The sequence below is a fragment of the Oncorhynchus mykiss genome, chromosome 4 (assembly GCF_057628025.1).
Source record: "Oncorhynchus mykiss isolate SJ-2025 chromosome 4, ASM5762802v1, whole genome shotgun sequence".
Lineage (NCBI taxonomy): Eukaryota > Metazoa > Chordata > Actinopteri > Salmoniformes > Salmonidae > Oncorhynchus > Oncorhynchus mykiss.
In genome coordinates this window covers 84,934,236-84,957,128 of record NC_143025.1, presented here as the reverse complement: position 1 = coordinate 84,957,128, position 22,893 = coordinate 84,934,236, and the positions used below count along the sequence as shown (strand labels likewise).

The 22,893-nt window shown below is 45.8% G+C and overlaps 1 protein-coding gene across 2 annotated transcripts in view; it reads right to left on the bottom strand.

Annotated features, from left to right (window-relative positions):
• Positions 1 to 21,897, bottom strand: part of LOC110522555 (protein PALS1-like) — a 29,697-nt gene extending 7,800 nt beyond the window's left edge. The window contains exons 1-10 of one of the 2 annotated variants that reach the window (XM_036976181.2): positions 21,720 to 21,897; positions 17,032 to 17,590; positions 9,824 to 10,035; positions 6,338 to 6,415; positions 3,010 to 3,138; positions 2,290 to 2,451; positions 758 to 835; positions 431 to 614; positions 274 to 342; positions 23 to 94 (exon numbers count right to left, since the gene is read on the bottom strand). In XM_036976181.2, the coding sequence (XP_036832076.1) occupies positions 23 to 94; positions 274 to 342; positions 431 to 614; positions 758 to 835; positions 2,290 to 2,451; positions 3,010 to 3,138; positions 6,338 to 6,415; positions 9,824 to 10,035; positions 17,032 to 17,443 (1,396 nt within the window). In that variant the 5' untranslated portion in view covers positions 17,444 to 17,590; positions 21,720 to 21,897. Of the gene's footprint in view, positions 1 to 22; positions 95 to 273; positions 343 to 430; positions 615 to 757; positions 836 to 2,289; positions 2,452 to 3,009; positions 3,139 to 6,337; positions 6,416 to 9,823; positions 10,036 to 17,031; positions 17,591 to 21,661 lie in introns of both variants that reach the window. The other variant, XM_036976179.2, reaches the window with a different exon arrangement.
• Positions 21,898 to 22,893: the final 996 nt, after the last annotated feature.

Below are 22,893 nucleotides of genomic sequence, written 5' to 3'. Positions count from 1 at the left end.
TAGGAGAAAGAACTAGCCTTACCAACGTTGCTGCTGGGGTTGTACATGGTTTTCTTCCTCAGCTTTTTGTTCTTCTTTGAACACCAAAGCTTCCCTGGAGAAAATGAGAAGTGGAAAATGATCAACAGATGATTTAGAGCATATCAGATCATAGTGATTGTGTGTGTGTGTGTGTGTGTGTGTGTGTGTGTGTGTGTGTGTGTGCTTGTGTTTAGACACCTGTGATAGTGCCTGGAGTGTGTAACTGAGCAGTATATATAGTAATCCCCTTACCTGGGCTGTCAGGATTCCTGTCCACAATGGTTTTCTTCATAGCTTCTCTCTGCTGCTGGAAGCTCTTCCCTGGGAGAGGGGGAAGGGAGACATTTACTTGGGGGGGGGGGGAAATTATGGGGTAGGGGTTGTTAGGGTTGGGGTTAGGGTTGGGTACCTGGTACTAGCCCGGCTAGGGGCTGGTTGTCCTCATCTCCCTCCCGGTAGGCCTGCCACCAGTTGGGGTCGTCCTGGCTGATAATGTGGAGGATGTCTCCCTTCCGGAAGGACAGGCCCAGCTCCCTGCATGGCACGTACGGGTCATCAGATGGGTCGTAGTTAAAATACGCCCTCACGTGCATCTGAACACATGGGTGACATAATCATCATCATCATCGCTCAGAAGAGTTTAGTAACTGATTATGATGTAATAATTGAACACACATGTTGTGCATGCACGCAGACAGGCACGCGCACACACACACACACACTGAAGGAGCCTTACCACCGTCTCTCTATGTGGGGGAGTTTTCTTCTGAGAGCTGGGGATGAGAAGGAAGGTCAAAGTGCCATGCATCTCCGTCTGAGGAGAGAGACCAATGACACTGAGTACAATCCACAGTACATGGAATCAGCTTAATTCAAATTAACTAAGCATCTCCGTCTGAGGAGAGAGAGACCAATGACACTGAGTACAATCCACAGTACATGGAATCAGCTTAATTCAAATTAGCTAAGCATCTCCGTCTGAGGAGAGAGACCAATGACACTGAGTACAATCCACAGTACATGGAATCAGCTTAATTCAAATTAACTAAGCATCTCCGTCTGAGGAGAGAGACCAATGACACTGAGTACAATCCACAGTACATGGAATCAGCTTAATTCAAATTAACTAAGCATCTCCGTCTGAGGAGAGAGACCAATGACACTGAGTACAATCCACAGTACATGGAATCAGCTTAATTCAAATTAACTAAGCATCTCCGTCTCTGGAGAGAGACCAATGACACTGAGTACAATCCACAGTACATGGAATCAGCTTAATTCAAATTAACTAAGCATCTCCGTCTGAGGAGAGAGACCAATGACACTGAGTACAATCCACAGTACATGGAATCAGCTTAATTCAAATTAACTAAGCATCTCCGGCTGAGGAGAGAGACCAATGACACTGAGTACAATCCACAGTACATGGAATCAGCTTAATTCAAATTAACTAAGCATCTCCGTCTGAGGAGAGAGACCAATCTACAGTACATGGAATCAGCTTCATTCAAATTAACTAAGTATTACACAATGTAGTGTCATGTACTGTAATGTTTTGTGGTTTCAAGAATGAGGAAAGATGGGGTCAAACGGAGGCTACATAAAATGTTATATGAATTAGATCTGATGTCATCAAAGCGACATACTGACACCAGTCAATGGGCACATTATGTGTGTCTGTGCATGTTCTTTATTTGACTTATTTAACTAGGTAACTCAGTTAAGAACAAATTCTTATTTGCAATGACGGCCTACCAAACAGCAAACAGCCTCCTGCGGGGACGGAGGATTAAAAAATATATATATATATGACAAAACACGCATCTCGACAAGAGGGCCACTTGTCGAGATGCGTGTTTTGTCATATATATATATATATTTTTTAATCCTCCGTCCCCGCAGGAGGCTGTTTGCTGTTTGGTAGGCCGTCATTGCAAATAAGAATTTGTTCTTAACTGAGTTACCTAGTTACACTAAGACAACAACACAACATGGCAGCAACACAACATGGTAGCAGCACAACATGGTAGCAGCACAACACATTATTGGGCCCAGACAACAACACAAAGGGCAAGAAGGTAGAAACAACAATACATTACGTGAAGCAGCCACAACTGTCAGTGTTTGAATGAACACAGAGTGTTTGAATGATTGAGTGTTTGAATGAAGAGATTGAGATAGTGTTTGTTGCAGCTTGTTCCAGAGCGACCCAGGAGTGTGTGTGTATGATATCCAGTGTGAGCGATTCTCAATGAACCAATTCCTCACCAGAAGGTCATGGACCTCATTGACGTTTTTCCCACGGACAGGCACGCCGTTGATCTGCAGGATCTCATCTCCCTCGGCCAGTAGTCCGCTCCGCTCGGCTGTCCCGCCCTTCACCACGCGACTCACCACCACGCTGTCCATCTCGTTACGAACTGTGGCTCCCTGGGGACAAGACACACAGGCAAATACACTAGGCAAATTCAGATAGACTTATCAGTACAAACCACCTGTACCTGACATAAACTAGAAAGACAACTAGAAAGACAAGTCTACATCAGGGAATTTATAATACAGTACATTACTATACAAATACAGTACATTATTATATTTTTTATTTAACTAGGCAAGTCAGTTAAGAACAAATTCTTATTTACAATAATGACCTACTGCCTTGTTCAGGGGCAGAAAGACATATTTTTACCTTGTCAGCTCAGGGATTCGATCCAGCAACCTTCCGGTTACTGGCCCAACGCTCTGACCACTAGGCTACCCTGCCGCCCCAACACTACAATACAATACAATACAGTAATATACAGTACATACAGTGCAATATTTGCTTTATTGGTCCATTTGCACCGATATTCTTGATTGTTTTAATCAGATGAGTGTGTGTGTGTGTGTGTGTGTGTGTGTGTGTGTGTGTGTGTGTGTGTGTGTGTGTGTGTGTGTGTGTGTGTGTGTGTGTGTGTGTGTGTGTGTGTGTGTGTGTGTGTGTCTTACCAGAGGCATGTCACCAGCCTTCTCCAGCCGCACCAGTTTGACGGTCTCTCCCATGTACTGAATCACACTCTCTTCTGGGTCCGGCTCCAACTCCTGCTCTGCCACCCTGTCATGGGCCTGTATCAGAGCCTGGGAGAGACACACAGGTACATGGGAGACAAGGAGTGTGTGCCGTGGAAACTGGGTGTTTATTCCATTTGATTGTTGTAGTACTTGACTTGGATGAATTGGAGCACACACAACTCACAACACAACGCAACACAACACAACACAACGCAACACAACACAACACAACTCACAACACAACTCACAACACAACACAACACAACACAACACACAACACAACGCAACACAACACAACTCACAACACAACGCAACACAACACAACTCACAACACAACGCAACACAACGCAACACAACTCACAACACAACTCACAACACAACGCAACACAACGCAACACAACTCACAACACAACGCAACACAACACAACACAACTCACAACACAACGCAACACAACACAACACAACACAACTCAACTCACAACACAACACAACTCACAACACAACACAACTCACAACACAACACACAACACAACTCACAACACAACACAACTCACAACACAACACACAACACAACTCACAACACAACACAACTCACAACACAACACACAACTCACAACACAACACACAACACAACTCACAACACAACTCACAACGCAACTCACAACACACAACACAACACAACACAACTCACAACACAACTCACAACACAACACACAACACAACACAACTCACAACTCACAACACACATCACAACTCACAACACAACTCACAACACAACACAACTCACAACACAACACACAACTCACAACACAACACAACTCACAACACAACTCACAACACACAACACAACACAACTCACAACACAACTCACAACACAACACACAACACAACTCACAACACAACTCAACTCACAACACAACACAACTCACAACACAACACAACTCACAACACAACTCACAACACAACTCACAACACAACACAAAACAACACAACTCAACACAACTCACAACACACAACTCACAACACACAACTCACAACACAACTCACAACACACAACACAACACAACTCACACAACACAACACACAACACAACACAACACACAACACAACACAACTCACAACACAACTCACACAACACAACTCACAACACAACACAACACACTTTCATATTCACCAGTTATTGTAAATAACTGGGAGGAAATTGAAACTCGGCTTCCATCCCTTATGATTAAACATGCACGTTTTACCCAAAGCCCACCCCGTCTCTCTCTTCCTCCCTCCCTCAACACCAGCCCCCAGCAGACTCCACCTCTAAGCCAAGATTTACCCAAAGCCCACCCTGTCTCTCTCTTCCTCCCTCCCTCAACACCAGCCGACAGCAGACTCCACCTCTAAGCCAAGATTTACCCAAAGCCCACCCTGTCTCTCTCTTCCTCCCTCCCTCAACACCAGCCCCCAGCAGACTCCACCTCTAAGCCAAGATTTACCCAAAGCCCACCCTGTCTCTCTCTTCCTCCCTCCCTCAACACCAGCCCCCAGCAGACTCCACCTCTAAGCCAAGATTTACCCAAAGCCCACCCTGTCTCTCTCTTCCTCCCTCCCTCAACACCAGCCCCCAGCAGACTCCACCTCTAAGCCAAGATTTACCCAAAGCCCACCCCGTCTCTCTCTTCCTCCCTCCCTCAACACCAGCCGACAGCAGACTCCACCTCTAAGCCAAGATTTACCCAAAGCCCACCCCGTCTCTCTCTTCCTCCCTCCCTCAACACCAGCCCCCAGCAGACTCCACCTCTAAGCCAAGATTTACCCAAAGCCCACCCCGTCTCTCTCTTCCTCCCTCCCTCAACACCAGCCGACAGCAGACTCCACCTCTAAGCCAAGATTTACCCAAAGCCCACCCTGTCTCTCTCTTCCTCCCTCCCTCAACACCAGCCCCCAGCAGACTCCACCTCTAAGCCAAGATTTACCCAAAGCCCACCCTGTCTCTCTCTTCCTCCCTCCCTCAACACCAGCCGACAGCAGACTCCACCTCTAAGCCAAGATTTCCCCCTCACTTCATTTAAGGTGACGGGCTCTCCGTATGCCGCAATTAATAACCGTTAAACCAAATGAGTGTCTTTATCCCGCAGAAGAGAGACCTGGGGAGGCAGAAAGAAGGGCTGACTGAGGGCTGGCTAAGCTTCCAGCGTACACACAAGCCCTCTTAATCTGCCCTGCATTTACGAGGCAGGATTCGCCTCCATCAATCATAAAAACACCTCGATCTCGAGAAGGATGAGGAGGAAGGGAAATGAGGAGAAGAGGGAGAGTGAGGGAGGCAGTGTGTTCCTAGCAGGTTACCTATTCACTACCATTTTACATGGGGGGTTGTTGATCTGTTTACCTGTGTGTGTATGTGCCTGTGTGTGTGTAGCTAGGGTGAGGGTCGTTAACCGGGGTCAGATAGTGGGAAGGGTCACGTTCCGCAGCATAACCGGAGGGAGGGATAATCCACTGCCTGTTGGTTGCCGTTGCGGCAAATGCCTGTGTTTAATTGGACATGATGCCCAGTGGAGTCAATGGAGCAACAGTGGGGTTTGGCAGGTCACACAGTCACATGGTCACAGTCACGTGTCGGCACACAACTAGTCTCGGAATTCCCAGACCTAGGGTATTGGTACATTGTGGGAGGAAAGGCGTCTGTCTAGGGAGACTAGCATGCAAGACCAGGGCCCGGATCCTCTCTATATTCTACTGATTGCACCTTCTAGGGTATACAGCACAGGAGGCTGGTGAGGGGAGGATGGCTTACTTAATTTCGTTCCAGCCATTACTATGAGCCCTTCCTCCCAATGAAGGTGCCACCAGCCACCAGTGGTACACAGTAGGTGTTGAGCCTCTCAGTTGCCCAGTTGTAGCTTGTTTTTTCTTTCCTCGTCTTCACACATCCATCTCCCCATCCCTCCTCACCGCCTACGACATGTCTTATCTCTAAGCCTATGGTACAGTATATGGAGCCTATGGTATATGGAGCAAATGGTATATGGAGCCTATGATACAGTATATGGATCCTATGGTATATGGAGCCAATGGCACAGTATATGGAGCCTATGGTACAGTATATGGAGCCTATGGTACAGCCTATGGTATATGGAGCATATTCACATATCTCAGTAACACTGACAAATTCCAAATCGGGATTTGGTCCATAGTACCTCTTAGGTGGCCAGCTCAGGAACACTGACACGGTTAAGGGTTGAGTTCTGGTGTGTCCCAGGTCTCTTACCTGGAGGTGGGGAGTGGTGAGTAGGTTACTGAGCTCTACACCCTCTTTATGTTGAGTGGACTGGAGGATGTATTGCACCTGGACAGAGAGATGGAAAGAGAGGGGAAAGGAGATGGAAAGAGAGAGAGGGGAGGGAATGAGAGGAAGAGAGGGAGAGTTCAAGAGAGGAGGTGAAGAGATTGTAAGAAAGAGAGAGCGAGAGACAGCGAGCAAGAGAAAGGGGTCAGATTAAGGTCAACTGTATAAGTAGCACTAAGTCAGCATCATTGGTCATCTGGAAGAGTGATGCAGTTCAAAGTGTTCATGACTTAATAACATCAGTTGAAAACTCCTCCTTGAGGCTCTATGCGTGATTCAACATGACAGTTCAATTATTCAACTTCCTGACCACCAGTCATGAGTCGACACATGTTGTCAACAAGCTAGCCAAGGCTTTAGTCATTCCTCAGAAGCAACTTCGCAGTAGATCATTGTTAAAACCACCGATGGTACATCTACTCTGCTTGTCATCGTCTTCCCCAGTACACGTGTAAATATTGGACTTTATATGGCCCCTTCCTGTATTATACTGATGCTAAAGTGTTTATTCTATTCTACTGAGCCATTGACTTTATGTTCATATTCTTATCTTTTATAATTTCTTATTGTTGTTGCATTGTCGAGAAGGAACCTACAACAAAGCATTTCATTGGACGATGTATACCATGTGTAGACAGTGTCAGCTTTATGACTGAGAGCTCATGTGCTATCAGAGGTATTTTATCCAAATACGAACGCCATAACAGTAAATATTTTGTTCTTACGTGAAGGTCATGTCAAAGACCATTCTGCTGTTAAGATGACCAACTGGATTCCTTCACACAGACAGGTTGGCTGCTCTCTAATAAGTCGCAGTGGGGTTTCCCATTCCAGACACTCTACTGTAACGGGACTTAGTCTCCGCCCAAATGGCACCCTCTGGTCAAAAGAAGTGCATGTAGGGAATAGACTGCCATTTGGAACTACTTCTTCTCTCTGGCTGTTGCCTTGGAAATTAGAGACCCTGAATTAATCTCCCAACATGTGAGGTCAAATAGAAGCATGAGGAGTTGGTTCTACTGTCATGACGTTGGTGTTTCTACAGTCTGTCTTTTAACAGCTTCATGGTCCTCAGAATGATCACAATCCAGACAGATCCACCATTCCTTCGTCATCATCATCATAGAAAAATATTTAAAAAACAGCCCATTTCAAGAAGAGAATCCCCAATCCTCTTTCCCACCACCCCTACATTCTCCTCCCTCATTCCCCTCATCCATCCGTCTCACTCCCTCTATACCTCTATCCCCCCTCCCTGTATCCCCCCCCCCACTCCTCCCCCTCTATCCCTCTCTCTAGCCCTCCTCCCTCCCACTCCCTGGCTCTATCTTAGGTCATCCTTTACACTAATCAAAGCTCTCTGTAATGAGGTGACACACTTTCCCCCTCCTCCTTTCCCCCCCTTCCCCCACCTCCTCTCCACCTCCCTCCAGCCCATGCCCCTCTACCCTGTAAGCTGCTGGAGTTTCTTTTTCTGGCTGTGGCAGATCCTCGGCCACTTCCTTCCAGGCCCCCGGGCTGCTGGGAGATTACCTGGCCCCGAGGGCCAATCAGGAAGGCCCACGCCACCAGCCACTTAGTTTAGACACACCGTCCACTGGCTCAAACTATTACCACCTTGCTAAGTATCTCCTGGCGCTGTGCCAGCTGCTCTGTGTGAGTGTCTGCATGTATTTACTGTATGAACAGAGATGGTGTGTGAGAAAGATCAGTATCTCACTGACAGAGGTCCTCCTCCGAAGCCTACACGCGTGTCCTTAATGTCATCTTCACATCACAAGAGCAATGGTCCTGATGTGCTATTTTCAGTCCAAATGAACCCTTAAAAGCAGCCTCTTTGTCAGTTATCATATGTTGACTGGTTTACAGACAGATTTCCTATAGAAATCAGACCTGGGTCCAAGTACTATTAATTTTTATTAAAATGCCTGAGTATTTTATTGAGCCTGCTGCAGAGTGCCAAATGGACGAGGTTTACACTTTGGTTCCAACGCGCCAGGCAAGCTCAGTCAAGTGCAGCTAAATCATTTGGAAGAAAAGCTAATACTATTTGAACCGTGGTCTGATAGAAGTCACACTGTTTGCTCTACCTGGACCAGCACGTAATACATTCCATCAGGTCATATGGAATCCTAAGGACTTGATGACCTGTACGTGGTGAGAGGTTAGCTAGATCTACAGGACTGCAGCATAACAGGCTATCGGACTGTGGCTGTACAGATCAATGAATGATGGATATGTATGCAACAGACAATGTATAGACCCACAGGTCAATCACAGCTGCTTGTGCTGTGGCAGAGACCTATGGTAATTTTTGTATTTTGTCACTGAAGGAGTCAGGTAGAGAGTGGTCAGACAGATGTGGACACAGTGATGAGTTTGTGTTACTCTGTCACTCCTGGTACAGAGGGTAACATTACCTCCAGCTGTGATATGCTGTGAGATGTTTAACCGGGTAGTGCAACATTTTGGCGATGAAGTCATTTTTTTCTACTTACTCGGAGAAAGTGCTCGACTTGGACTGAAATAGGTCCCGGTACTCATTCTGTGTACATTTAGGTGCATGAGCGTCACAATACTTCTGAGCTAATATTATCCAAGAGGAACAGGAGCTCAAGCAGTAGAACACTTGACGTGCCGGAACTCAGCTCTGGCGAGCTTCTGCCCAAGTCAAGCCCTTCTCAGAGACCATTGTTATGTCCCTGTGTGCAGTTTAATAAAGGAAGTTTAAGGTAGTTTCTAGAGCAACTGCTAGCATTAACACAATGACGGGAAGTCTACAGGGACAGCTTGCGTGTACTATCCCTTTAATGGTGATGCCATGGATGCAGGAAACAACACGTGAGAGGGGGAATCTAGTTCCAACACACCAAGGATCATTTCCAAGTCAATATGAGACTGCATCTCTAATCAACAGTTATGTGCCTGGCTTCCTTTGCCCTTATTTCTTTGTAGTTTCTCTGTCACCATCCTCTCATTCACATTCTCCTTCTTCCCATCTCTCTCAACTTCCCTGCCCAGCTGTTCTTCATTCCCCAACATATCTCCTTAACGCACATATCCTTCTCTCATCCTCATTCTCCTTCTTCCCATCTCTCTCAACTTCCCTGCCCAGCTGTTCTTCATTCCCCAACATATATCCTTAACGCACATATCCTTCTCTCATCCTCATTCTCCTTCTTCCCATCTCTCTCAACTTCCCTGCCCAGCTGTTCTTCATTCCCCAACATATCTCCTTAACCCACATATCCTTCTCTCCTCCCCCAAATCCTCTTCTCCAAACCCTCCTCCACCTCCCTCCTAATACCTAACCTCCTTTTTTCTCCCCCTACCTTCTGACCAATACATCGGTGATAGAAGATTAATTTAATTTCTAGATCACTAGAGTGCTGGAGCATTTCACTCTACCTCCAGGCAGAGGCCCTGGGCCTGGGAGGTGAGGGGCAAGGGCGGGCTGCCGCGCGGCTGCATCTGCTGGGTCACGGCACTGTGGATGGTGAAGGCGCTCTGGAAGTCCTCCTTGTGCAGCATGCCCAGCACCAGAGCCACGTCGGCCTGCGATTGGGTGTCCACTAGGCAGCTCTGCACCCGTCGTAGGGCCTCCAGCAAATCTTCCAGCTCTGGGTAGTGAAAAGTAGGGAGAGCTCAAATCAAAATGTATTCGTCATATTCCCAGGATACAGCGGGGTGTAAACGGTGCAATGAAATGCTTACTTGCGAACTACATCTCAACAGTGCAGTAAAATATCAAAAGAAGTCCAAATTTAAATCTCAACAATAACACCATAATGCAATACGTGGTAAAGGTGCAATACAAAGAAGGCAATAAACAATATAAAACAATTAGATAAAGAGGTTGATTAGGCTCAACTGCCTAATTTCCAGTATCATTCATCTCTGTGTGAGGAGTTGTTTACTAGGGCCAGAGAGAGAGAGAGGTTCAACATGCTGTTACCTCCTGTAATGCATGTGACCTTTAACATTCAGACCAAAGTGGTACATTTGTCCACAAGGAATTTTCAGAAAGTAAAATCACATGTCTCTCGGTTTCAAACCTCTCTGGCGCTAGCAAGCGTTTGCTCACACAGAGACAGCGTGGGAATTTTAAAGTCACGTTACTAATGGGATATTGTCATGCCAAAGTCAATTCTGGTGCCAAAACCTGTTTGGGGTTGCGCACCAGTGGGATTCTGCACCCCAGACAGGATTTGACATCTGCATCAAGTTTGGCCTGAAGGTACCACCTACATATAGCAACTCTGAGGAGCACAGTGACACCATGGAAAAGGGAGGCTAAAGCATTGCTTACACGGCCCTCTACTGTTCTAAACCAGCAGGTGTTCTGTTTAACTGACCAGGTACATGGATTAACACATGGATTTCATATAAACCACCGATTAAAGCAGCTTACTTGATTAATGTTATCTAGACAGTGATCTCATAAAGGGGCGTTTACCTGAGATAAGAAGAAGCAGGGAGGGTGTGTGTGTGTGTGTGTGTGTGTGTGTGCGCATGTGCATGTCCCACCCACTAAAACCGGTCGGCAGCAACAACCACAACCTACTGTCTCCTCTAAGGCTAACCAACTGACATGAAAACAAATTCTCTGAGGAACAATTTTGTTTCACCTCACAAAATATATTAAATTCACTTCAAATCAAAAATCCAATCAAATGAAATGTTATTGGTCACATACACATATTTAGCAAATGTTATTGCGGGTGTAATGATTCACACGAAACGATTCACAACGATACACACAAATATAAAATAATGGAATTAAAAAATATATAGATATTAGATTGAGCAATGTCAGAGTGGCATTGACTAAAATACAGCAGAAGCCAGCTAGTGGAAGCCAGCTAGTGATTGCTATTTAACAGTCTGAAGGCCTTGAGATAGAAGCTGTTTTTCAGTCTCTCTGTCCCAGCTTTGATGCACCTGTACTGACCTCGCCTTCTGGATGATAGCAGGCTGAACAGGCCGTGGCTCGGGTGGTTGATGTCCTTGATGATCGGATTTGTGTCTTGATGATTTAGGCCTTCCTGTGACATCGGGGGGGTAGTTGTCCAGGAGGGCAGGTAATTTGCCCCCGGTGATGCATTGGGCTGACTGCACCACCCTCTGGAGGGCCCTGCGGTTGCGGGCGGTGCATTTGCCATACCAGGCGTTGATACAGCCCGACAGAATGCTCTCAATTGCGTATCTGTAAGAGTTTGTGAGGGTTTTAGGGGTGAAGCCAAATTTATTCAGCCTCTTGAGGTTGAAGAGGTGCTGTTGTGCCTTCACTACACTGTCTGTGTGGGTGGACCATTTCAGATCGTCAGTGATGTGTACGTCAAGAAACTTGAAACTTTACACCTTCTCCACTACGGTCACATTGATGTGGACAGGGGCGAGATCCATCCACTGTTTCCTGAAGTCCACGATCAGCTCCTTTGTTTTGTTCATGTTGAGTGAGAGGGTACTTTCCTGGCACCATTATCCCAGGGCCCTCACCTCCTCCCTGCAGGCTGTCTCGTCATTGTTGGTAATCTGGCCTACTACTGTTGTCACGTTCGTCGTAATGAGTAGACCAAGGCACAGCATGAATAGAGGTCTACATATTTTTTATAAAATGAAACTCACCAAAACAAAACAATGAAGCATAAACGAAACGTGAAGCTACTGGTGTGCACTCAGGCAACTCAACGTAGACAAGATCCCACAAACACAAATGAGGAAAGGGCTACCTAAATATGATCCCCAATCAGAGACAACGATAAACAGCTGTCTCTGATTGGAAACCATATCAGGCCAACATAGACATACAAAAAACCTAGATGACCCACCCTAGTCACTATCACGCCCCAACCAACAGAGAATAAACAACTTACTATGGTCAGGGCGTGACAACTGTTGTGTCGTCTGCAAACTTGATTGAGTTGGAGGCGTGCGTGCGTGCGTGGCCATGCAGTAATGGGTGAACAGTGAGTACAGGAGGGGACTGAGCACGCACCCTTGTGGGGCCCCTGTGTTGAGGTTCAGCGAATTGGAGGTGTTGTTTCCTACCCAGTTGCACAGGGTGGGGTTCAGACCCAGGGCCCCGAGCGTAATGATGAGCTTGGAGGGTACTGTGGTGTTGAATGCTGAGCTATAAATAAATAAGCTGTTTAAATAAATAAGACCTACACCATATTACTCAGCACTAGTGAGACTCATGTCGCCTACGGAAGGCCTACACTATATTGAAAAATATGACGTGACTGCGGCAATAATTACATATTGTCACGTGTGCTCCCTCTCCGGCCTCTAGGTCACCAGGCTGGTCGTTATGGCGCACACCTGTCACCATCGTTACACGCACCTGCGCGTCATCAGACTCACCTGGACTCCATCACTTCCCTGATTACCTTCCCTATATATGTCACTCCCGTTGGTTCCTTCCCTATATATGTCACTCCCTTTGGTTCCTTCCTTATATATATGTCACTCCCGTTGGTTCCTTCCCTATATATGTCACTCCCTTTGGTTCCTTCCCTATATATGTCACTCCCTTTGGTTCCTTCCCTATATATGTCACTCCCGTCGGTTCCTTCCCTATATATGTCTCTCCCTTTGGTTCCTTCCCTATATATGTCACTCCCTATGGTTCCTTTGGTTCCTTCCCTATATATGTCCCTCTCTTTGGTTCCTTCCCTATATATGTCCCTCCCTTTGGTTCCTTCCCTATATATGTCTCTCCCTTTGGTTCCTTCCCTATATATGTCACTCCCGTTGGTTCCTTCCCTATATATGTCACTCCCTTTGGTTCCTTCCTTATATATATGTCACTCCCGTTGGTTCCTTCCCTATATATGTCACTCCCGTTGGTTCCTTCCCTATATATGTCACTCCCTTTGGTTCCTTCCCTATATATGTCACTCCCTTTGGTTCCTTCCCTATATATGTCACTCCCGTCGGTTCCTTCCCTATATATGTCTCTCCCTTTGGTTCCTTCCCTAAATATGTCACTCCCTATGGTTCCTTTGGTTCCTTCCCTATATATGTCCCTCTCTTTGGTTCCTTCCCTATATATGTCCCTCCCTTTGGTTCCTTCCCTATATATGTCTCTCCCTTTGGTTCCTTCCCTATATATGTCACTCCCGTTGGTTCCTTCCCTATATATGTCACTCCCATTGGTTCCTTCCCTATATATGTCACTCCCGTTGGTTCCTTCCCTATATATGTCACTCCCGTTGGTTCCCTCCCTATATATGTCACTCCCGTTGGTTCCTTCCCTATATATGACACTCCCGTTGGTTCCTTCCCTATATATGTCACTCCCATTGGTTCCTTCCCTATATATGACACTCCTGTTGGTTCCTTCCCTATATATGTCACTCCCTTTGGTTCCTTCCCTATATATGTCACTCTTATTGTTTCTGTTTCTGTGTCGTGTCTGTGCGTATTTCATGTTTTCTTGTTTTGTATTATGTTACGTTTATTTATTAAAACACTCACTCCCTGAACTTGCTTCCCGACTCTCAGTCGTTACAGAATAATGCCTCACCGAAGGGAAGCATCAGGGAGTGCTATTTCTTCTTCTCTTTATTCTCGGTGGGAATGATGTTGGGACTGGGAGTCGCTACAGGCTCCCCCGCCTCAGCCGGTCTGTCAGGTTCCCGCGCTCCAGCCGGCGACAGGTTCCTGCTCATCAGCAGGGGTGACTGGTCCGCTCCTGATCCCCGGGATCGTCCCTTTGGTTGGCGTCCTGCGGCTGTAGCCGAACACACCGGGGAGGAGGTACCGTCATGTATGCTCTCTCTCCAGCGCTCTAGGTCGCCATGCTCCTGCATCTCAGCCAGACTGACAGGTTTCACGCGCCTCAGCAGGGGTGACCGGTCCGCTTGTCATATTGGTTGGCATCCTGCGGGGAGGGGGTAGTGTCATGTGTGCTCCCTCTCTGGCCTCTAGGTCACCAGGCTGCCAGTTATGGCACACACTGGTCACCATCATTACACGCCTTCCCCATGGGCTAGGTCGGTCTTCTGTGCGCGGCTTTGCAGCCCATCCCGTGCCCCCTGCCCTCGTGCCTTGAACCTCACGCGCTTTCAGTGGATACAGCTGGAGAACTGCAAGGCAATCCCATTGTGCGCCACTTAGGAGCCATGAACAATAAGACCAATATCTGCTAATAACAGGGTTGTTCATACAGCTGTGAGAATATCCATCAGGCTATCATATAATTCTGAATGAATAATAATGAAGAAGAATCGCTTTGTACAAAAAAATAATATTTTGGAGATGATTTTGTAAGCGAGGAAAAAGGCCATTCTTGAACATGGGGTAAGACATTGTTACTAATTTGTAAATAAAGCTAGTTTGTTATCTAACTCCCCCTTGTGCTGGTCTTGAGCAATGAAGTACTGACACAGGGTACCGTCCTAACCCACAAATTACCTCTCAGTCCCGTGGCATAAACTCACCATTTTTAAAGGAGGAACCACTGTACCTTTGCTTTCTTGGGTACAGGAACAATGGTGGACATCTTCAAGCAAGTGAGGACAGCAGACAGGGAGAGATTGAATATGTTCGTAAACACTTCAGCCAGCTGGTCTGCGCATGCTCTGAGGACGCGGCTAGGGATGCTGCCTTGCGAGGGTTAACATGCTTAAATGTCTTACTCATGTCAGCCACGGAGAATGAGAGCCCACAATACTTGGTAGCGGGCCGCATCGGTGGCATTGTGTTATTATAGGTGTTTAGCTTGTCCGGAAGTAAGATGTCGGTGTCTGTGACGTGGCTGGTTTCCCCTTTGTAGTCTGTGATTGTCTGTAGACCCTGCCACATACGTCTAGTGTCTGAGCCGTTGAATTGCGACTCCACTTTGTCTCTATACTGACGTTTGGCCTGTTTGATTACCTTACAAAGGGGAATAACTACACTGTTTGTATTCTGTCATATTCCCAGTCACCTTGCCATTCTTAAATGCAGTGGTTTGCGTTTTCAGTTTAGCACGAATGCTGCCATCAATCCACAGTTTCTGGTTAGGGTAGGTTCTAATAGTCACATTGGGTACAACATCTCCTATACACTTCCGGATGAACTCAGTCACCCTATCCGTGTATTCGTCAATGTTATTCTCAGAGGCGTCCCAGTCCGCGTGATCAAAACAATCTTGAAGCATGGATTCCGATTAGTCAACCTTAGCACGGGTACTTCCTGTTTGAGTTTCTGCTTATAGGAAAGCAGGAGCAAAATTAAGTTGTGATCAGATTTTCCAAAGGGAGGGCGTGGGAGGGCCTAGTAGGTATTTTGAAAAGTTGAGTAGCAGTGGTCCAATGTTTTATCAGCGCGAGTACTACAGTCAATGTGTTGGTAGAACTTCGGTAGCATTTTCCTCATGTTTGCTTTGTTAAAATCCCCAGCTACAATAAATGCGTCTCAGGATATGTGGTTTCCAGTTTGCATAAAGTCCAGTGTAGTTATTTGAGGGCCGTCATGTTATTAGCTTGAGGGGGAATATACACGGCTGTGACTATAACTGAAGAGAATTCTCTTGGGAGGTAATGCAGTCGGCATTTGATTGTGAGGTATTCTAGATCGGATGAACAATAGGACTTGAGTTTCTGTATGTTAACACAATTACACCATGAGTAGTTAATCATGAAACATACACCCCCACCTTTCTTCTTCCCGGAGAGTTCTTTACTCCTGTCTGCGCGATGTACTGAGAATCCAGATGGATGTACGTACAGAGATAGAATATCTCGAGAGAGCCATGTTTCCGTGAAACTGAGTATGTTACAATCCCTGATGTCTCTCTGGAAGGAGATCCTCGTCCTGAGCTCGTCTACTTTATTATCCAGAGACGGCACATTAGCGAGTAATATACTCGGAAGCGGTGGATGGTGTGCACATCTGAGTCGTACTAGTCCACGCCAAATACCTCTTCTCCGCCAGCGGTGTTTTGAAGCAGCCTCTGGAATAAGTTAAACTGCCCTGGGGGGTACGATCAAAGGATACAATTCAGGACAGTTGTATTGCTGGTCGTAATGCTGGTGAGTTACCGTCGCTCTGATATCCAAAAGTTATTTCCGGCTGTATGTAATAACACAAACAATTCTGGGCTAATAATGTAAGAAATAACAAACAAACAAAAATACTGCAAAGTTGCTTAGGAGCAAGAATCAGAGCCGCCATATCTATCGGCGCCATCTTATACCACCTTCATATGATTTACAATCACCCTCCAATGAAACAGATATATTTCAGGCCTACATGTGCAATGCCAGAATGAGAATACCTCTGAAAAATTGACTTCCAAACAGAAGTGTTTCACTCCAAATGGATCCATCCTCTTTACCAGAGTTGAGAGGAGTGAGTGACTTCCATGTGACTAAATGGAGGGAGCTTTTCCATTGACATTCACTTTTAAACCCCCATCCTCACTCTATCAATGACCCTGGCTCAGCCCTTTCCTTGCACACTGTTCTGACTCCTTTGTTTCACAGAATCATTATGATAGTTCCCAACACCTCTATTGTTCTTCTCACAGAGGTACCCCTCCCCCTCTTTACCCCATCCCCTCTCACCCTCGCCTCCACCTACCCCTTTGCCTCCCCCTCCCTTCATTAACTCATGATTCTACTCACCCGCAGCCGTGTCCCCACCAGGCAGGGGGCTCCCATCCTTGGTCTCCTTGCCTGCCTCAGGCGCTTCGAACGTGGGGTTGTCGATACCCGTCTTGGCTGGGTTCTGGGCCAGCTTCTTGAGCCTGAGCGAGGCATTGAGATCGATTTCATGCTTCCCTTTGTTGGCGTCCTCCTCCCGCTTCCTCCTCAGCTCTTCCTGGTACTGCTGCATCCTCTCCATCTGGGCGCTGCTGCGGGAACCCTGCACCATGCTGCTAACAGTTCCCACCACCCGGTCCCCAGGGGGGACATCCACAGCCCTCTCTCTCTGCTGCAGCTTGGCTCCACTCCCAGGACCCTCCGTGCCATTTACAGGCCCCATTGGGTCCTCTGTTACATATCCGGGTCCTCCGTTCTGGTGAGAAGTGATCATCCCTGCTCCGGGAGTCTGATCCTGGCCTACACCTGTGTGTGTTGATAGGGCAATGTCCACTATGAAGGCCTGAGGCTAGGACTCTTCACTGCAGCAGGGGCCATAGCACTTCAACTGGGACAGTTGTCTTCAGGTGGTGAGCAGGTTCTGAAATGCATAAGCAGGGTTAGGATGGAGCAGCAGCATTACCACTGCTCTCGTCTTGTGAGCCATAATGTGAAATCTTGTGATAGCTAGCTAGCTAGGCCTATGAAATTTGATGAGAGGCTACCAACATTTACCTCCTTCTTATCAAATTTACACTATTCATTATTACAGCCACAATATATTTGTTATGTACTCCAGGGGTCTCAAACTGGTGGCATACAGTACACAGCATTTACTATGACAGCTGTGGTCGCGGGCCGCAGCCGTCATAGTAAATGCTGTGTCCTGCATCGTCTACTGTTTCTGCCGATTTTGACGGCAAAGAATTACACCACAGCCCTCCGGACCTTACTACCAGAACCAAGGCAAAGAAATACACCACAGCCCTCCGGACCTTACTACCAGAACCAAGGCAAAGAATTACACCACAGCCCTCCGGACCTTACTACCAGAACCAAGGCAAAGAATTACACCACAGCCCTCCGGACCTTACTACCAGAACCAAGGCAAAGAATTACACCACAGCCCTCCGGACCTTACTACCAGAACCAAGGCAAAGAAATACACCACAGCCCTCCGGACCTTACTACCAGAACCAAGGCAAAGAAATACACCACAGCCCTCCGGACCTTACTACCAGAACCAAGGCAAAGAATTACACCATAGCACTCCGGACCTTACTACCAGAACCAAGGCAAAGAATTACACCACAGCCCTCCGGACCTTACTACCAGAACCAAGGCAAAGAAATACACCACAGCCCTCCGGACCTTACTACCAGAACCAAGGCAAAGAAATACACCACAACCCTCCGGACCTTACTACCAGAACCAAGGCAAAGAATTACACCACAGCCCTCCGGACCTTACTACCAGAACCAAGGCAAAGAAATACACCACAGCCCTCCGGACCTTACTACCAGAACCAAGGCAAAGAAATACACCACAACCCTCCGGACCTTACTACCAGAACCAAGGCAAAGAAATACACCACAGCCCTCCGGACCTTACTACCAGAACCAAGGCAAAGAAATACACCACAACCCTCCGGACCTTACTACCAGAACCAAGGCAAAGAATTACACCACAGCCCTCCGGACCTTACTACCAGAACCAAGGCAAAGAAATACACCACAGCCCTCCGGACCTTACTACCAGAACCAAGGCAAAGAAATACACCACAGCCCTCCAAACCTTACTACCAGAACCAAGGCAAAGAAATACACCACAACCCTCCGGACCTTACTACCAGAACCAAGGCACAGCAACACACTACAGCCCTCTGGACCTCGGTGAACACATAATTTGGCCCCTGGGCAAAATAAGTTTGAGACACCAGATATACACTATTCATGTTCTGATGATACACTATTCATGTTCTGATGTTCAATTTTGCACATGGTACATTAGACCAGTATATTTACGCCTAAAGGTCCAGACAGTAATAACCAACCTGGTTACCTCACCCTGATCTTTGATTACCTATCGCATCTAGTATATACCTTACTAGTAGAACCACCTAGTATATACATTACTACCAGAACCACCTACTACATGCATTACTACCAGAACCACCTACTATATACCTAACCACCATTTTATCCTCCCTCCTCCTAGTTTACAATCAACAGAAGAGCTAATCTAACTCCACACATGGCAACCTCCCTGGCCTGCACTCACTTTCCTGTCCCAATCCCTTGAGTCCCCATCCCTATGTCTGTCACTCTGTCCCCACCTGTCCTTGCCTGAATATCTCTCTGTCATCTAATACCCCCTCACCACTTACATCTTTGCTCCCTGGGTCCTTCAGGCTGATTTTATTAATCTACAGTCATTACAGGGATATACAGGAAGTGCATCATAATGCATTCAACCAGAACCTGTATATTACGAGTATACAACCAACCTGATCTGCCATTGCTGCTGTGGATTACAATCTATTTTAAGGATGTTACCCAGTATTAATCTGGATTAACCAACTATATGATTGTATGACTATGAGATGTTCACTAGGGAAATAAAGTGAGCTGGTGTGTATACCATACTCAAGGGCAACTGAACTTGCAAGTGTTTTTTTAAAGGCCAAATTGTATAATTATTTTTCTTCAGAAAGAGACAAAAGTGCTTTTTTTGTGTGAGGATTATATGCATTTCAAGATGCAAGGAAAACGTTCTCACAAAGCTGAAGTTTTGTCTGGTTAGGGACAGTAGAATGGAGAAGCAAAAAGCTATGAATGTTACTCAGGGAGTGTATGGGGCGTTTCAATACACAAACATCAGCTGGCTCTCAAAATGTCCACCCAACCCAATCAAGACCCAGTCAGACCTGATGCTGCAATGGAACTACATAAATAAGTAAGCAAACAGAATTGCCTAGAACTAACATGAATGACAAAGGAAAGTAAAATGGCTTGAACAGGAAATAACATGTCATCAATGTACTAATTCAAGATTTTTTGGGGCAGTTCTCAGCTTTTCTTGGACAGACACCTCTGAAGTTGGGGCGGCAGGGTAGCCTAGTGGTTAGAACGTTGGACTAGTAACCGGAAGGTTGCAAGTTTAAACCCCCTAGCTGACATCTGAACAGGCAGTTAACCCACTGTTCCTAGGCCGTCATTGAAAATAAGAATTTGTTCTTAACTGACTTGCCTAGTTAAATAAAGGTAAAATAAATAAATAAAAAAGTTCCTTCTGTCAGAGAGAGGCAGCCAGCCACGACAAACACACATGGCAACACTAACCCCTTCACCCCCGGTACCAGCTAATCATGTCTGGCAGGTCTACTCTCTCCCCCTCCTCCCCCCTAATACCCTAGCTCTCTTCTCCCCCTCCCGTAGGTATTTAGCACTGTTTAGAGCACAGCGAGGCTGACAAACAATACAGACGGTCACAGTGAGCCACCAGCACTATCTGTTCCTCTCCTGTGGGTTTGGTTAAGCCTGGGGAGGAAGCATCTCATGGTCTAATGTAGTTCTGCAGGCTTCAGCTCTGTCAGCAGCATGACACTGAGGAGAGACCATGGGAGCTGGCATAGGTTCTGATGAGATTACTTTGTGTTTATTAAGCTTTGAACGTACACACACACACGCACACGCATACGCATACGCATATGCAGGCAAGCACACAAGCACGCGCGCATACACACCCTTTGTGGGGGTAACTTTATCCTAAATGTAGGCATAAATTTGATTATCTTCACTCATATAATTTATAAGTGTAGAAAATGAGTTCACCAACAGTAGGTCCTAGACTAGACCGTATGGCTCTGGGCTCATCTGTGGCTGTAATTACACTAGCTCCTAGCTTACTGATTAATTGAGGAGGAAGTTGATAAGAGGGGCCCCTTTGGGAAAACAGGTTCAAATTGGTGGCTAATTAAATACTGTTCCTTACAGCTGGTGGCTAGGCTACTTGTCAGAGTGACTAATCACTCATGCCCCGGAGTCAATTGTTTAAGTCTGTTTTAAATGGCTTTAAATGTCAGGTGGACTCATGAGTCAAAAGGGTGACGAAAAAAGAAAGGTTTTCAACTTTGGCCTCTGAAATGTAGATACATAGAAATGTATCTATATAATTAATTTAGGCTACAGAAGAACAGCCATGTTTTCATAGTTAAAATATGTCATTCTTAGAGTTACTTCGATAACAGAGCTTTCACTGCTGGCTAAAGCTATTATTAAATGTCTTTTCAACACGTTCAAATAGCGGGGCTACTACTGGAAGCAACATGTTCTCATAACATGGATAGCAGCACTACAACAAATATAGCCTCATTGGAGTGCAGATCTGTCTTGTACTGTTTCAATTGTGATAAACATCAACTTTAACGTGTGAAATACAGCAACATTTGACATACGTTAAATTGATGCAGTTGTAGGCTTGTGATTTTGGTGTTTGTGATTGCTTTAATAGAAACGTTCGAATACCAACCGCGAGATGGTCATTACACACACACACACACACACACACACACACAAAGTGCACCGATACTGTTGGCGAACTTAGTTTTCAATAAATGTTTCTAGACAATCCGATCGGACTCAACCGTCTTAAATCTAAGAAGTCTACTCACCGCTTCCATGTCTTAAAAAAATTAATGAATCCGGTAATGCGCAATGGTTCTAAAATACCTGTTATTTAGCCCACATAACATGTTCAAGATGAGCGTATCCGTATCGTCTTTATTCTTCTCGCTGGTTGATCGCACTTAGCGGGTGTGTGGTGAGTTGGGACAGCTTGCATCACTGCAGAGTAACTGCGCATGATGTTTGAGCGTCTCCCAGACAACTCCACGGCGCCAATGACTTTACCATATCAATGGTCATGAGCGACAGTGTTTGTCTTTCAATAGCATGTGATAACTTCACTTTTTTTTTTTTTTTTCACCTTTATTTAACCAGGTAAGCTAGTTGAGAACAAGTTCTCATTTGCAAGTGCGACCTGGCCAAGATAAAGCATAGCAGTGTGAACAGACAACACACATGGAGTAAACAATTAACAAGTCAGTAACACAGTAGAAAAAAAAATTCCTATTCCACAAACAGTGAACTACTTTTAGCTGGATATACAAAGCCAATATATAGGATAAATATAAAAAAAACACGACTTTGGTCAGAATTAGTGGAGTTATGGAGAATAGACAGTACAGTGTGCACCTCATTATCATATGTGACTAGTAGAATGATAGTTACTTCATTAAAAGTCCATAAAGAAAGGACGCAATTAACCCTAAAATTAAACAAGGGATCAAAAATGTCATCATTTCGAAAACATTTTTCTATCCTTCTGAAATGTAAGGACTTTGTCTAGTTACAGACACAAAACTATTTACCATGATTTATGTGTTAATACGGAGAAATGAAAAACAATACATCTTGCATAGGCCTACAACCCTGTTAGCAAAGAGCACTCTAGAGACCGGCATCCCGCCAGCGACGGCTTTTTTGCCCATCACCTCACCGCACACGTACACTAGGGGGCGGCACTCCAGACAAAGCCAGAAAACCAGGCTGTGGTCTTGTGAAACAGTGGATGTAAAGAGTCTAGCTAGCTAAAACCTTACAAAAAAAATTGCCGTTTTTAAACTGCAGCAAAAAGTGCAGTAACCACAGTTGATGGTTGTATTTTGGACACAAGCATTTCAGAATAACTGCAGTGTACTTGTTCTCAACTAGCCTACCTGGTTAAATAAAGGTGAAATAAATCAAAACTGCTGTTGAACGGCTGTTATACTGCACTCTAAATGCACTTCAAAATAAGGGTGTTATTTTGGACTCTGACTTTTTCAGTCATATCCAATACCAG